Source organism: Piliocolobus tephrosceles, chromosome 12 (genome assembly GCF_002776525.5).
Source record: "Piliocolobus tephrosceles isolate RC106 chromosome 12, ASM277652v3, whole genome shotgun sequence".
Lineage (NCBI taxonomy): Eukaryota > Metazoa > Chordata > Mammalia > Primates > Cercopithecidae > Piliocolobus > Piliocolobus tephrosceles.
Genome location: NC_045445.1, coordinates 73,828,505 through 73,840,980, shown reverse-complemented (window position 1 = coordinate 73,840,980; position 12,476 = coordinate 73,828,505). Strand labels below are relative to the sequence as shown.

Below are 12,476 nucleotides of genomic sequence, written 5' to 3'. Positions count from 1 at the left end.
AGATAGATAGATAGATAGATAGATAGATAGATAGATAGATAGATAGATGATAGATAATAGATAGACATATCTTCTGAGTAAGAGGAAATGAACAAACACTCTCCTCCCACTTTAATGGGTGCAAAAAGAAACAAATGCTCTTAAGAGATGTGGTAAAGATCACATGCAGATGTGGCTGTTTTCCAGCCCAAGTTCCTTATAGGAAAGTGGCCTTGCCCTGTGAGGTTCACTTTGCCTGTCTAGGATAGGAACAGTGTCTTTCTCAATTCTGCATGGTGAGCAGTGGATAACTAATGATTGAGCCAAACCCTTCAGCAGCATCCAAGCTGTAACTAACCCTTTGCCATACTGAGATTTTTAGAGTGTTTAACGTCATACCCAGTTGCCTGAAGATCTCCTCCCTATGGCCATCACAGTGGCAGGGCACATTTGTACCTAAGTAGCTGAAATTAAAAGGACACACAGGTCTTTTACTCCCAGATTCCAGTATTGGCATATATTATAAGTTATTTCAAGTTGCATCTTATTTTAAATGAACTTGGATTGGCTTTACATGCCCTTTTTACAAATGTGTCAGAGGTGAATAATATAATTTTTCTGGAAAAATACAAATGTCATTAGTTAAGAGGCAACCTGCAAAAGAATCCAGGGGCACTTGATTTCTTATTTCTGATGAAAACTAGGTGACCAAGTCATGTGCACACAGGCAGACATCTCATATCTGCACACAGAAACGTGCTCTTTGGACGTCGTAGACAAGTCTCTTCCCGAAAAAAAAGAAAAAGAAACTTGTATATTCATTTTAAGGAAAAGTAAAATCCAGCCCAAGAATATATTCCAGGAGACACTGGAATCAATCACTTAATCCGAACATTTTGAGTTGTGCACATTCTTGGTAGCAAAGGCCCTTTGGTTGCCCTGCTGGTGGCCCTGGAGTTTTTAGACTATGTTTGCTGATTAAGTCCTGTGAGGAAAAAACAAAGGCTATGTATAGGAATATTGGGCTCCAGCAGAGGCAGGGCTTGAAGATCCAAGTTTTCTCTGATGTTTGACAGTGGCAACTGGGAGACTCCTGCCTATCCTCACTTCACTACCAGAAGAGAGAGGATAAACTGGCACAACAGCTGCTCACCTAGCTTGAGACTCCACCTGCAGAGCCAACTGGCCCCAAAAGCTTGTGCTCCTTTCTGTTTTCCAGTGCCTTCACTGGAGAGCAAAAGACCCTGATACATCTCTCTGGATCTGCTTAAAGTGGCCTCTCGTGGGCAATTATTTCGCATGTCTTTGAGTTTTATAATTTAATGTAAAATCGTAACCTGTGTCTCCCTTTTCTCCTCCCTCTACCTCCCTATCTATAGCCTTTTTTCCAACAAGCCCCTAAACCCCCCTCCCTGTTAGACTCTGAAGTGTCACTCACTGTGTTTTTTATGCTTCCAATAGTTTCCAAAACAAACAGTGGAGGCAGTGACCGGCTGGGTATTCACTGGATGCAACAGTAACTCCCAATCCCAGCAACCTGAGCCGCCATTGGCGGCAGGTCTGCTCCCTAAAAGGCGGGCACTTGCCAATCTCTGTGCTCTGCCAGGTCCTGGAATCGGGGATTTGAGGACTAATGGTCTGCACATGTCCACTGGGAGGAAGGGAGACTAGACTTTAAAGGACATATACACTAGTTTGATCTTCCTCTCCTTTCGTCTATTCAAACAAAAACTATATATGTATATATAAAAATTACACACACACACACACACACACACACACACACACATACACATACACATACACATAAAATTGATTTATTTGAATACAGATCCAGAAATTGTTTTTCAGATTGGGTTTTGGGTTTTGGGTTTGGTTTTGTTTTGTTTTTCCTACTTTCCCTCCTTCCTTTACCCTCTGTGCCCTCCGCCTGTGTCTCCCCCTCCCTCCCTAACCCAGTTCAGGTTGAAACTTTGCTGCAAAGAATCCCTTCACCCCCTCCAGGGATGGCTCTGAGCTCTCGGGCGCGTGCCTTCTCCGTGGAAGCCTTGGTGGGGAGACCCAGCAAAAGAAAATTCCAGGACCCAATACAGGAGGAGCAGCCTGAGCTGCAGGAGAAAAAGGGCGGAGAGGAAGAGGAGGAGAGAAGCAGCAGCGCTGCAGGGAAGAGCGAGCCGCTTGGTAAGTATTCCCATTGCCCTGAGCCGGTTGCCTGAGCTTACTGGTTCCGCATCTCTCCGCCTGGCTCGCGTCCCGACACAGCCAGAGCCATATTAGGAGCCGCCGGACACCTCGACCACCTGGTGAAGGGGAAGTTGCAGCGCCTCCGAATCCATCCCGGAATACAGCAGTTTCTTTGCGGTAAAGGGGAGGGTCCCTACATGATTGTGAAGTGAGTCTCTCCTGCATCCTCCTCCTACCTTCGCGGGAAGCTCTCAGAGCCAGCGGGTGGCTGTTGTATCCCGGGATAGGAAGCAGGGCGAGTTCCCAAATTCCGAGGGCATCCAATCTGGGTTACCAACGTCTCCAGGAGAGTGAGGATTGGCAAATCTGAAGAAAAAGAAGAAAAAAAAAAAAGAAAAAGGCGGGCGGGTCGGGGGTGGTAGCGGGGCTGCACCTTTCACGGCCCCTCTTTCTCCATTAAGCGGACATAGAGGGTGTTATGCGGAGCTTGGGGAATCTGTCGCCAAAGTTCCTAGGGAAGGTACAAGGCCTGTCTGCTCCAAGACAGGCACTAGCGAGAAGTGGGCATGTGAACTGTGACGCTGTCTTAAACCCTGAGCGCGTTTCTGTGTCCAGCAGAAAAACAACCTAAGACAGAGTCCTCAACAACTGCTTCCTCTGGCTGCGGCAGCGACAGCGGCGATGGCAACAGCTCTGAAAGTCTGGAAGAGAAAGATCTTCAAATGGAGCTTCAAGGATCTGAACTGTGGAAGAGATTCCATGACATTGGGACTGAGATGATCATTACTAAAGCGGGCAGGTTCGGTTCTGCCCAAGCTGTTCACACGGGTCGCACACATTAGGCACTTAATTTACTGCTCTGGTAAGATGAGGAGTCTCCAGTTTCATGCTCTGGTACTCCTCTGTTCCTTTTCCCCAACTCCCTGACATACAGTAGAAAGCCATAGCCCCTCAACTGATAGGACTCAGACTTACCTGGCCCCATGTAAGTGGCTCACGCTTCCTTTCCTGTACACTATGACTCCAATAACTCACTTTCTCGTCTCCTGCCTGTGTAGTATAAGACAAAAATCAGACTTTGGTCTTAGACTGTGGCCAGATCTCTCAGTTAAGGCCTCTAAGATAACCATGGACAACATTCCATGTCACAATTCCTCGCGCCCGCCAGACCTGGCCCAGGTTATTTTGAGGTGAGCCATTCCCATAGCCACCTTTTGGCATGGGACAGCCACTTCACTGCAGCTAGTTATTTTGTGAGTCTTACAAATTTCAGCCTTCCACAAATCTGCTTCACAGGAAGTACCCTTGAAAAGGAGGTTGGGACATAGCTTTTTCTCTCACACTTTCTCCTCTATAGCTTTTTATTATGGTTGGGGAGGGACATGAACAAAGCCTTGTGATAATAATATTCTGCTCCACTTAGAAATTCCATACTTGTTCAGTCAAGTGTACAACCAACCATCTTTCCTCATGTAGCAAATGCTATTCCTTGCTATTCTGAAATGGGAAGGGTATTGTGAATCCCTTCACTTTTTACTGGAGTCAGCATTTGTCCAGAACCACTCCCTCTTCCAAACATTCTAAAAGCTCTTGTGTCAGTCCTTATTTTCTTTCTTACAGGCGGATGTTCCCTTCTGTTCGGGTCAAAGTGAAAGGGTTGGATCCAGGGAAGCAGTACCATGTGGCCATCGATGTGGTGCCAGTGGATTCCAAACGCTATAGGTAATGGGCCCCATAGGATGGTACTCCATGCCTAGGCTAGGGCCAGGGATTTGAACCTTCAGACCTGAAATCTAACAGCGCAACTTTGAAAACTCTAGCATGGGGAGTGGTGGTGAGGGATTGCTCTCCTGTGGGCTTTGGGAGTTGAATTTTCTTTTTCAAACTGGGCTTCCCAGTGAAAGAAGAGAAGGCTTCTTCCTCTCTTCTGCCCCCATCCCTTCTTGGAATGCAGTGAATTTAGGGCACTAATTAGAACTTCAAATGTACCCCAAGCTTCTCCCTACCCACTGCTCTGGCCTTGGTAAAGTAAATTGCAGAGGGTGTGGACTCTGGTGGCCAGAAGGGAAGCGGATTGAAGGAATTGTGGGAGAAATCCCCAGGCTCTATGGGAGCCTGGGTTTCTGGGGACACACTGGGCTCTGAGCTGTGCTGCTTTGGCAGCAGGAGCCCAGAAGGATGATCAATTTGCCACTCAAGGTCAGTCAAGCAGTTCCTGTGTCTAGGCCTGTCTTTTGGTCCATCTTTAATCTTTTCCCTGAAGCAATGTCTGTGTCTTAGAGAGTACAAGTATCATTTTCCCTTTATTTAAGCCTTCAACCTACAACAGCCTGAAAGTGGCCCAATTGTTCTAAAGCCAAAAAGCCCTTGTGGGATACATCCCAGACACATCAGATTGCCAACACTTTGACTCAGGGGCTTGGGGTCCAGTTCACGGTTGGAGGGGTGGGGAGGTGATAGCTGTTTATACTAGGGCTGTGAGCATTTGACACAGAGGCGGGCCCCTGGTCCTCCAACGAGACAGCCCACCTCAAAACCAGAGCTAGCTTTGAAAGCAAGGAGAAGGTTCAGCTCAGAGGACTGCTGGGGCTGCAGTATGAAAACAGCAGAAAAAGCTGTTTGCTTCTCAAGTTGCAGCTGGCATGGGAATAGGAGCAGAACTGGGAAGTTGAGATTGGAAACAGTGTGAAAATCAGCCAGAGGCTGTGCAAGACTGTGTTCCTAAGAGTTTTCTTGATGTGAAGCCTTATTGGCAAAAGGGCTTCCACGAGGACTGGTGACAGTAGGCTAGACAGAAATACTTGTCAGCCCTCCACTTCTTCCCAGACTCTTCACACCCAAAGCTAGTGGATTTTTCCGTTATCTCTGTGAGATAAAATGGGTTAGATCAATTTCTGTGGTGGTTTCTGTGAGAAAATACAAACCAGACTTAGAAATCTCATGACATTTTACTTGCCCTGCACTTCATTGCATTTTGATGACATATGCTTATTTACAGTTTATTTTTTGCCCCTAAATGCTTGTTAGAAATTAAGTTGAATCTTCTGCTTACTTGTCCTTGGGATCGCTGGGCTAATCTGGATCGAAATCCTCGGGAACAGAACACAACAGCTCCCAGCTTTGGCCTGCTGCACCTAGTGCCACAGCATGTGTTTTTTCAGGTATGTGTATCACAGCTCACAGTGGATGGTAGCCGGGAATACGGATCATTTGTGCATCATTCCTAGATTCTATGTTCACCCGGACTCACCCTGCTCAGGAGAGACCTGGATGCGGCAGATCATCAGCTTTGATCGCATGAAACTCACCAACAATGAGATGGATGACAAAGGCCATGTACGTGAGCAAAATCCTTTACTCTGAGTAGGGAGGTGCCAAGGCTCCTGCCCACTGGTCACCCTGGAGAGGCCAAGGAGGCTTTTTGCAGATACACATGTTGTGTTTTTTAGGAACTGTCCAAGCCCTGCACCTGTAAGTTAAGTAGCCAAACTAGGGCTCCTGAAACGTTTGTTTGGCATCTGAGAGTGCTGGCAACTGGGGATGGTGAATATAGGGAGTTTGAGGACAGAAAGAGACCTGTTTAAGCCAGAATGCCTGGTCTAGGAGAGTAGGAGGGAACCATTCAGGGAGTTCTCAGGCACCATAGCCTCCTGGGCAATCACTGTGATCTCTGATTGCCTTCCTATAGTCCACGCAGTTGGATGTATGGTGTGGTGGAAGGATACAAGTGGGGGAATGTCAGACTGCAGCCCGGAAACCTCCCCAACAACCTACCCTCATAGGTCCTATTGATCTTGCACATTGTAACTAGGTGCACCCCTGCTTCGGCCCTCCCCAGTCTGGCACTGTGCCAAGATTAGGAGGTAGGGTATGCCAGAAGGTTACCCACCATGTCCAAGCCCATCAGTTACTGCCATGAGAACCTGTAGCAGGCTAGCAGATTGCAGTGCCACTTCCACACCAGATGGTCGCCAATGTTTGAAGCAGGAAATGGCCTCAATCTGGAAATGGAATCACTGCTGACAGGTGCTGCTGAAGTGCCTTTCTCTGGAAATGTCTTTAGCTCAGAGTGCCTCCCTCGGGCCAAATGGCATAACAAAGTAGTTACCTAAGCCTCATCATTGCCTTTTTGTGTGCACGTGGTGGAGGTGGTCAGGAGAGAGAACTAGGGTTGGGGACTGGAAGCCAATTTTTCTAACAGCATTGGTCATTTCTCCTCCAGATTATTCTGCAATCCATGCATAAGTACAAACCCCGAGTGCACGTGATAGAGCAAGACAGCAGTGTTGACTTGTCCCAGCTTCAGTCCTTGCCCACTGAAGGGGTTAAAACATTCTCCTTTAAAGAAACTGAGTTCACCACAGTAACGGCTTACCAAAACCAACAGGTAAAGCTGGTCATGTCTCAGGCAAATGGAAATGGCTCCAGAGGGACCTTGGGACAGAGGCATAGAGGCTAACTGCAATCAGTTGCATTTTCCATAATTCTAAATAAAAATCATAGTTTTATTGAATTGTCATCCATGCAAATTTGATAATGAATTGTGTAAATCTTATGTGAGAAGGCAACTCCAGAATGTAATTTATAAAAGTAATGATTTATAAATAGGAGCTAACCATTCTAAATATGACTTGCAATATGGTTACATTTATTTAAATTGTCATATTACATGTTGCAACATCTTTTCTGGTGGTTGTAACCACTATAAGCAATGGTGACAGTGTTCTCACTGAAAGCAATGATATTTTCTTTCTCTCTCTATTGAATCCATAGATTACGAAACTAAAAATAGAAAGAAATCCTTTTGCTAAAGGATTTAGAGACACTGGAAGAAACAGGTAAGCAGCATAGCAATGACATCTAATATTGATGTAGCTAGCTATTTTCACTGCAACCTCCGCCTCCGGGGTTCAAGTGATTCACTTGCCTCAGCCTCCCAAGTAGCTGGGATTACAGACGCGCGCCAACAGGCCCGGCTAATTTTTGTATTTTTAGTAGAGACGGGGTTTCACCATGTTGGTCAGGCTGGTCCTGAACTCCTGACCTCGTGATCCGCCCGCCTCAGCCTCCCAAAGTGCTGGGATAACAGGCATGAGCCACCATGCCCGGCCCCCCACAAGTTTTAAGGATAAGAAAACTGGCTCAGAGACTCAAACGCTCTAAATTTTGTAATTAGTAGGTGGTAGAAAAGGAACCCAGATGTTTTGTGTCCAAAACATTACTTCCTCCCACTCCTTTGCTACTCAATATTAAGATCTTGCTTATTTTAGAATTCTAGGTTTAACTGAATTTTATTCAGAAGTCTAGCTGTATAAAAGAGAAATATTTAAAATAGTTACATCTAAAAGACATAGCAAAATAACTCAAAATCATTATGTTCAGAAATTGCATTCTGGGGATGCTGAAAGTTGACTCTCTTTTTTAGGGGTGTATTGGATGGGCTTTTAGAGACCTACCCATGGAGGCCTTCTTTCACTCTCGATTTTAAAACGTTTGGCGCAGACACACAAAGTAAGAAAACTTGGAACGTTTGTTTTATTTTTGCATATTAATTAAATAACAACATCCAGAACACTTGTACCAAATACTAACAAAGGGATACGTACATGCAAGAAAATGTGTACTTACAGGTAAGTGGATGTACCTCTGCCTGAATGATGAGGTAAGAGGCATAAAGGGAGAGAAGCTGGCATGAAGGAAGAGAATAGAAATGTGGTAATTGTGGACTTATTGACATATGTTAGTAAGTTATCTTACACCCTGTGATTTTCAGATTTCATCTGGATTCTTCAGCCTCTCACTGTCTCACGTTCTTTAAGATATGCCTGTGGTGCATTTGTAGCCTGATTTAGCAGATATGTTACTATTGAAATGAATAGTTTATCTTTTATGAGGACCTTTCAGTACACGTTAAAATAACTTTCATTAAATTCATCACTTAGCTCTAATTTTCCTCTTTTTTGTCCATGGGGAAAGTAGATGTTAAAAATAATACTAAGTCTTCACAATTTAATTGCCATAAGCATTTAAAAATATTTGCAAGATATTTATTCTCAGATGGTATATTACATGACAAAGTAATAACAATTAAATAATGCAGACTTTCTGGTGGAAGAATACCTTAATTTGCTCTGATAGTTAATAATAAATAGAATAATTTTTACTTGAAAATGACATGGACTTTTTTTTCCCTTTGTCTTTACTCCATCGAAGTTGCTTGACTTTGACCATTAATTCAAGGTTACAATTATCAAGCAAAATCAACATTATAGTTAGGTTGAGTTTTACATGATGCCATAACGACTAACTGAAAACGGAAGAAGTGAAGTCTAATCATTTGGTGAAATATTTCACTGGAATGACTGTCTCGATATGGTTTAGGGAATTGCATGAAAAATATATAAACACTTATTTTACAGTGTCGGTTTAACCAGTAACATCTAGGAAGCATACTTTAAAAATATCCAAGTCAAAACAAATGCGCATTAATAAAGAAAAAGTTAAAGATGATCATGAAATGTTAAAGTACACAGTTTTCTTAATTATTTAAGATATCCAAAATGCTCTCAAATTGCAAATGAGTTACTAGTTTCTTAAATAACTTTTAAATGCTTTATTATAAAAGATATTTGCAATCTTGTTGATGAAGGTTTAGGATATGTCTACATACACAAAATAGTTAAGAAAACAGCAACACTAAAAAAAACAAACAACTTGGTCAAATCCAGCCAATAACCAATTGTTTGAATTCAAACATTTACAAAAATAAGGTTTAGAGTTTCCTGGACCTTGTAATTATCCCTAGTTTTAGTAGATGCTAGGCAAACATAAAAGATCAGCAAACATCATTGATATGAATACTTACATTCATCTTTATGTTTCTTAACTTGCAAAATTGTTTGCAACTCTTAAGATACAATGCAGTGTGGAAATTGCCCCATTCATGGTTTTGTATAAGAAAAAAAGCTAAGGCTTTTAAATACATTGCTTTCATTTATACAAGACTATTTTCATGTACACTGATTTTTAAATCAGTGGTCAGAGGAATTTTAAATAAATATAACTTTGGTCAGAGGAATTTTTAAAATCAGTATACCTTGGGTCAGAAGAATTTAAAAAATCAGTGTACATGAAATCTATGCATTCTATCTATAAATTAAATCTACATAATCCAAAACAACCAATTTGTTCATCTTAAGTACTTATTTTAGTAATTTTTTAAGATTACTAAAAATTATTTATTATGTAAATATTTTAATTTTTAAAATAATAAAACTAGTTTGTGTTTGTAAGATATAATTGACTCCGAGTCATAATTGGATGTCTTTGTAATTCTTTGGACAAGTGTGATTCAAGTGCCTAGCACAATATTTGAGCAAATGAATGCTTAATACATGATACGTGGTAGTAGTGCTAAAAGTAATAGTGGTAATAGTATAGATCAGTGGTCCCCCACCTTTTTGGTACCAGGGGCCAAGACAATTTTTCCACGAACAGTGGGGGTTGGGAGGCGATGGTTTCAGAATGAAACTGATCCACCTCAGATCATCAGGCATTAGATTATCATTAAAGAGCACTCAATCTAGATCCCTCACATACACAGTTCACAATAGAGTGTGCGCTCCTATGAGAATCTAATTCTGCCACTGATCTGACAGGAGGCAGAGCTCAGGCAGTAAGGTAATGCTCACTGGCCTGCTGATCATCTCATGCTGTCCAGATTCATAACCGGCCACAGACCTGTTCCAGTGGGTAGCCCAGGTGTTAGGAATACCTGGTATAGATACTATATTGAACTTTGATCAGAGAAATGAGCAGGTCCTGTCTCAAAGAAGCTAAAAGAACTGTGAACTCACAAGGAAAGTTAATCTAAGGATGAAGCAGGGATAGTGATGGGTATGATTACTAATATAGCAGGAATATCAAATGTCAAGTTCATTATTCATTGACTGAATTGTCATTTACAGGTGGAAGCAGTGGCTCATCTCCAGTGACCTCTAGTGGAGGGGCCCCCTCTCCTTTGAACTTGCTTTCTCCACCTTGCTTTTCACCTATGTTTCATTTACCTACAAGCTCCCTTGGAATGCCCTGTCCAGAGGCATACCTGCACAATGTCAACCTGCCTCTTTGCTGCAAGATTTGTCCAACTAATTTTTGGCAACAGCAACCTCTTGTTTTACCGGCTCCTGAAAGACTAGCAAGCAGCAACAGTTCTCAGTCTTTAGCCCCACTCACAATGGAAGTGCCTATGTTATCTTCCCTGGGGATCACCAATTCAAAAAGTGGTTCATCTGAAGACTCCGGTGATCATTATCTACAAGCACCTGATTCTACCAGTAAAATGTTGTATGGATTACAGGCACCTGGAAATATTTTGCTGCCAAACTCCATCACCCAAGAAGCACTTAGTTGCTCCTTTCATCCTTCCTATGGCTTTTATAAATACAATTTCTCTATGCCGTCTAGACTGATAAATGGTTCCAACCATCTTAAAGTGAATGACGACAGTCAAGTTTCTTTTAGAGAAGGCAAATGTAACCATGTTCATTGGTATCCAGCAATTAACCATTACCTTTAGTAAAACAATAGCATTTCTAGAACAATTACATGTAAACGAATATTTTCTTTATTTGTAGCCAAAGAAATTTCAACAGTTGTTGGTCTTGAAAAGCATCATTACAATATAGTATTTCTTTGTTATGCATTTAAAGTGCCTTATCAAATAATATTCACGAAGAGCTGTTTATAATGTCAAGTGCAACGTATAGGGATCTCTGATTACAGTGGCCTTGAGCTTCAAAATGAGCTATGCAATAAATATGATTTGATGATACTCCACCAGTGAAAATTGATGCTAAGTGATGGGATTTTCAATTCTAGTGAAGCTAGTTCACCATGATAACTGCATTTTACACATTGACAATGACAAAAAGAAGATGGATGTAACTCTCATGCAAGCAGTGAAGCAATTTCAGTTTTAACAATGAAGATTGGCTTTAGTGTCATTATCTAGTAGTTGTAGAAAAAAATTTAATTGTTTGTTTGCCTTATGCCTTTATACTTTGCTGTTGAAGAAACTGCTAATCTCAATTTAAGATACAAATAAGGACACAAACTTTCAAGTATTATATTTTATTTATCTTTGTAGCCTAAAGACCATTTGATCTTGAAGGAACACAAAGATCAAATGAAAAGTAAAACACTCTAAATAAATTTGCTTTTATTTTCTTTTATTTTTGGATAATTCCTAGATAAAACTTGTTCACTTATTACTTTAACACATCTGGTATTTTACACAATATTAGAAAAACATATCATTATAGTTTTCTAAGAAGATAAAGACATTATGATTATAAGAGGGAAGATATATTTGAATCCATAAATATGAAAATATCATTATTCTGGTATGATTTAACTCCACTCTTGTATGTCAATCATAGTGAATTAAATTAAACAAAAGTAGAATAATATTTGAGTTTATGAAGTTGAAAAGATTCCTTTCACCAGGCCCTAAATTTCTGAAAATAATTATGAGGTATAACCTATATATAGCCAGCATGTCTTTAAGATGAATCAGATACTGAGTTTATGCTAGTAACTCTAGACATTTTATTAAGCCAAGCCCTTTAATATCACAATGGAATTACTTGACTTTTGACAAACTAAGCAAACTGCTAACTGATTTTTCTGATTTTTCCGACACATATAAAGAAGAGCATATTAATTATTTTGCTTAAAATGATTATTTCATCCCAAATATGCCTTATAAATGTGCCTTGCTATATATGTATTAAAATTATGTGCCATTCACTCCTGGGAGTTGGGATAGGATGCCACACGATTGCATTCAAATTAAGTATTCTAGTCAAGATGAAGTATTATTTGCGATCTAATGTAATTAGATACTGTTGCAAAAGTCTTTAAGGAATAAAATGTATACCACCCAGGTTTATTAAACCAGAAATTAAAATAAGAAAAGACATTTTATTTTTGTCTACTCCAAAACAGGAAAGCTAAAGGCTGACTTTAATTAGTAAAATGGATTGTTACTTTTTAAGCAGAAACCCTTATATCAGATTATAAATGAAACATGGCAGAACCTCAGTAATTGGCAAGAGAAAGTATTTAACTGAAAAATCAAAGAAATATCTGGGTTACTTTTTAGTGACTATTTAAAAGAAGGGATTAATTTTGGAGCTTCTCCAGAATACATATACCCTATGCTGTATGTATCAGATATATGACTATATGTTACTCATATAAAACTAGTAATATGTGATTATATTGGTAATGGTGATTAACATAAAGGAGCA

At 40.9% G+C, this 12,476-nt stretch overlaps 1 protein-coding gene across 3 annotated transcripts in view; it reads left to right on the top strand.

Annotated features, from left to right (window-relative positions):
* TBX22 (T-box transcription factor 22) overlaps window positions 1-11,391 on the top strand; it is a 17,008-nt gene extending 5,617 nt beyond the window's left edge. Inside the window, exons 2-9 of one of the 3 annotated variants that reach the window (XM_023202845.2) lie at window positions 1,984-2,160; window positions 2,782-2,958; window positions 3,784-3,885; window positions 5,325-5,499; window positions 6,386-6,550; window positions 6,937-7,001; window positions 7,589-7,674; window positions 10,131-11,391. In XM_023202845.2, coding sequence (XP_023058613.1) covers window positions 3,788-3,885; window positions 5,325-5,499; window positions 6,386-6,550; window positions 6,937-7,001; window positions 7,589-7,674; window positions 10,131-10,741 — 1,200 coding nt within the window. In that variant the 5' untranslated portion in view covers window positions 1,984-2,160; window positions 2,782-2,958; window positions 3,784-3,787 and the 3' untranslated portion in view covers window positions 10,742-11,391. Of the gene's footprint in view, window positions 1-1,983; window positions 2,161-2,781; window positions 3,026-3,783; window positions 3,886-5,324; window positions 5,500-6,385; window positions 6,551-6,936; window positions 7,002-7,588; window positions 7,675-10,130 lie in introns of those variants that run through there. The other 2 variants (XM_023202844.2, XM_023202846.1) reach the window with 2 other exon arrangements.
* Window positions 11,392-12,476: the final 1,085 nt, after the last annotated feature.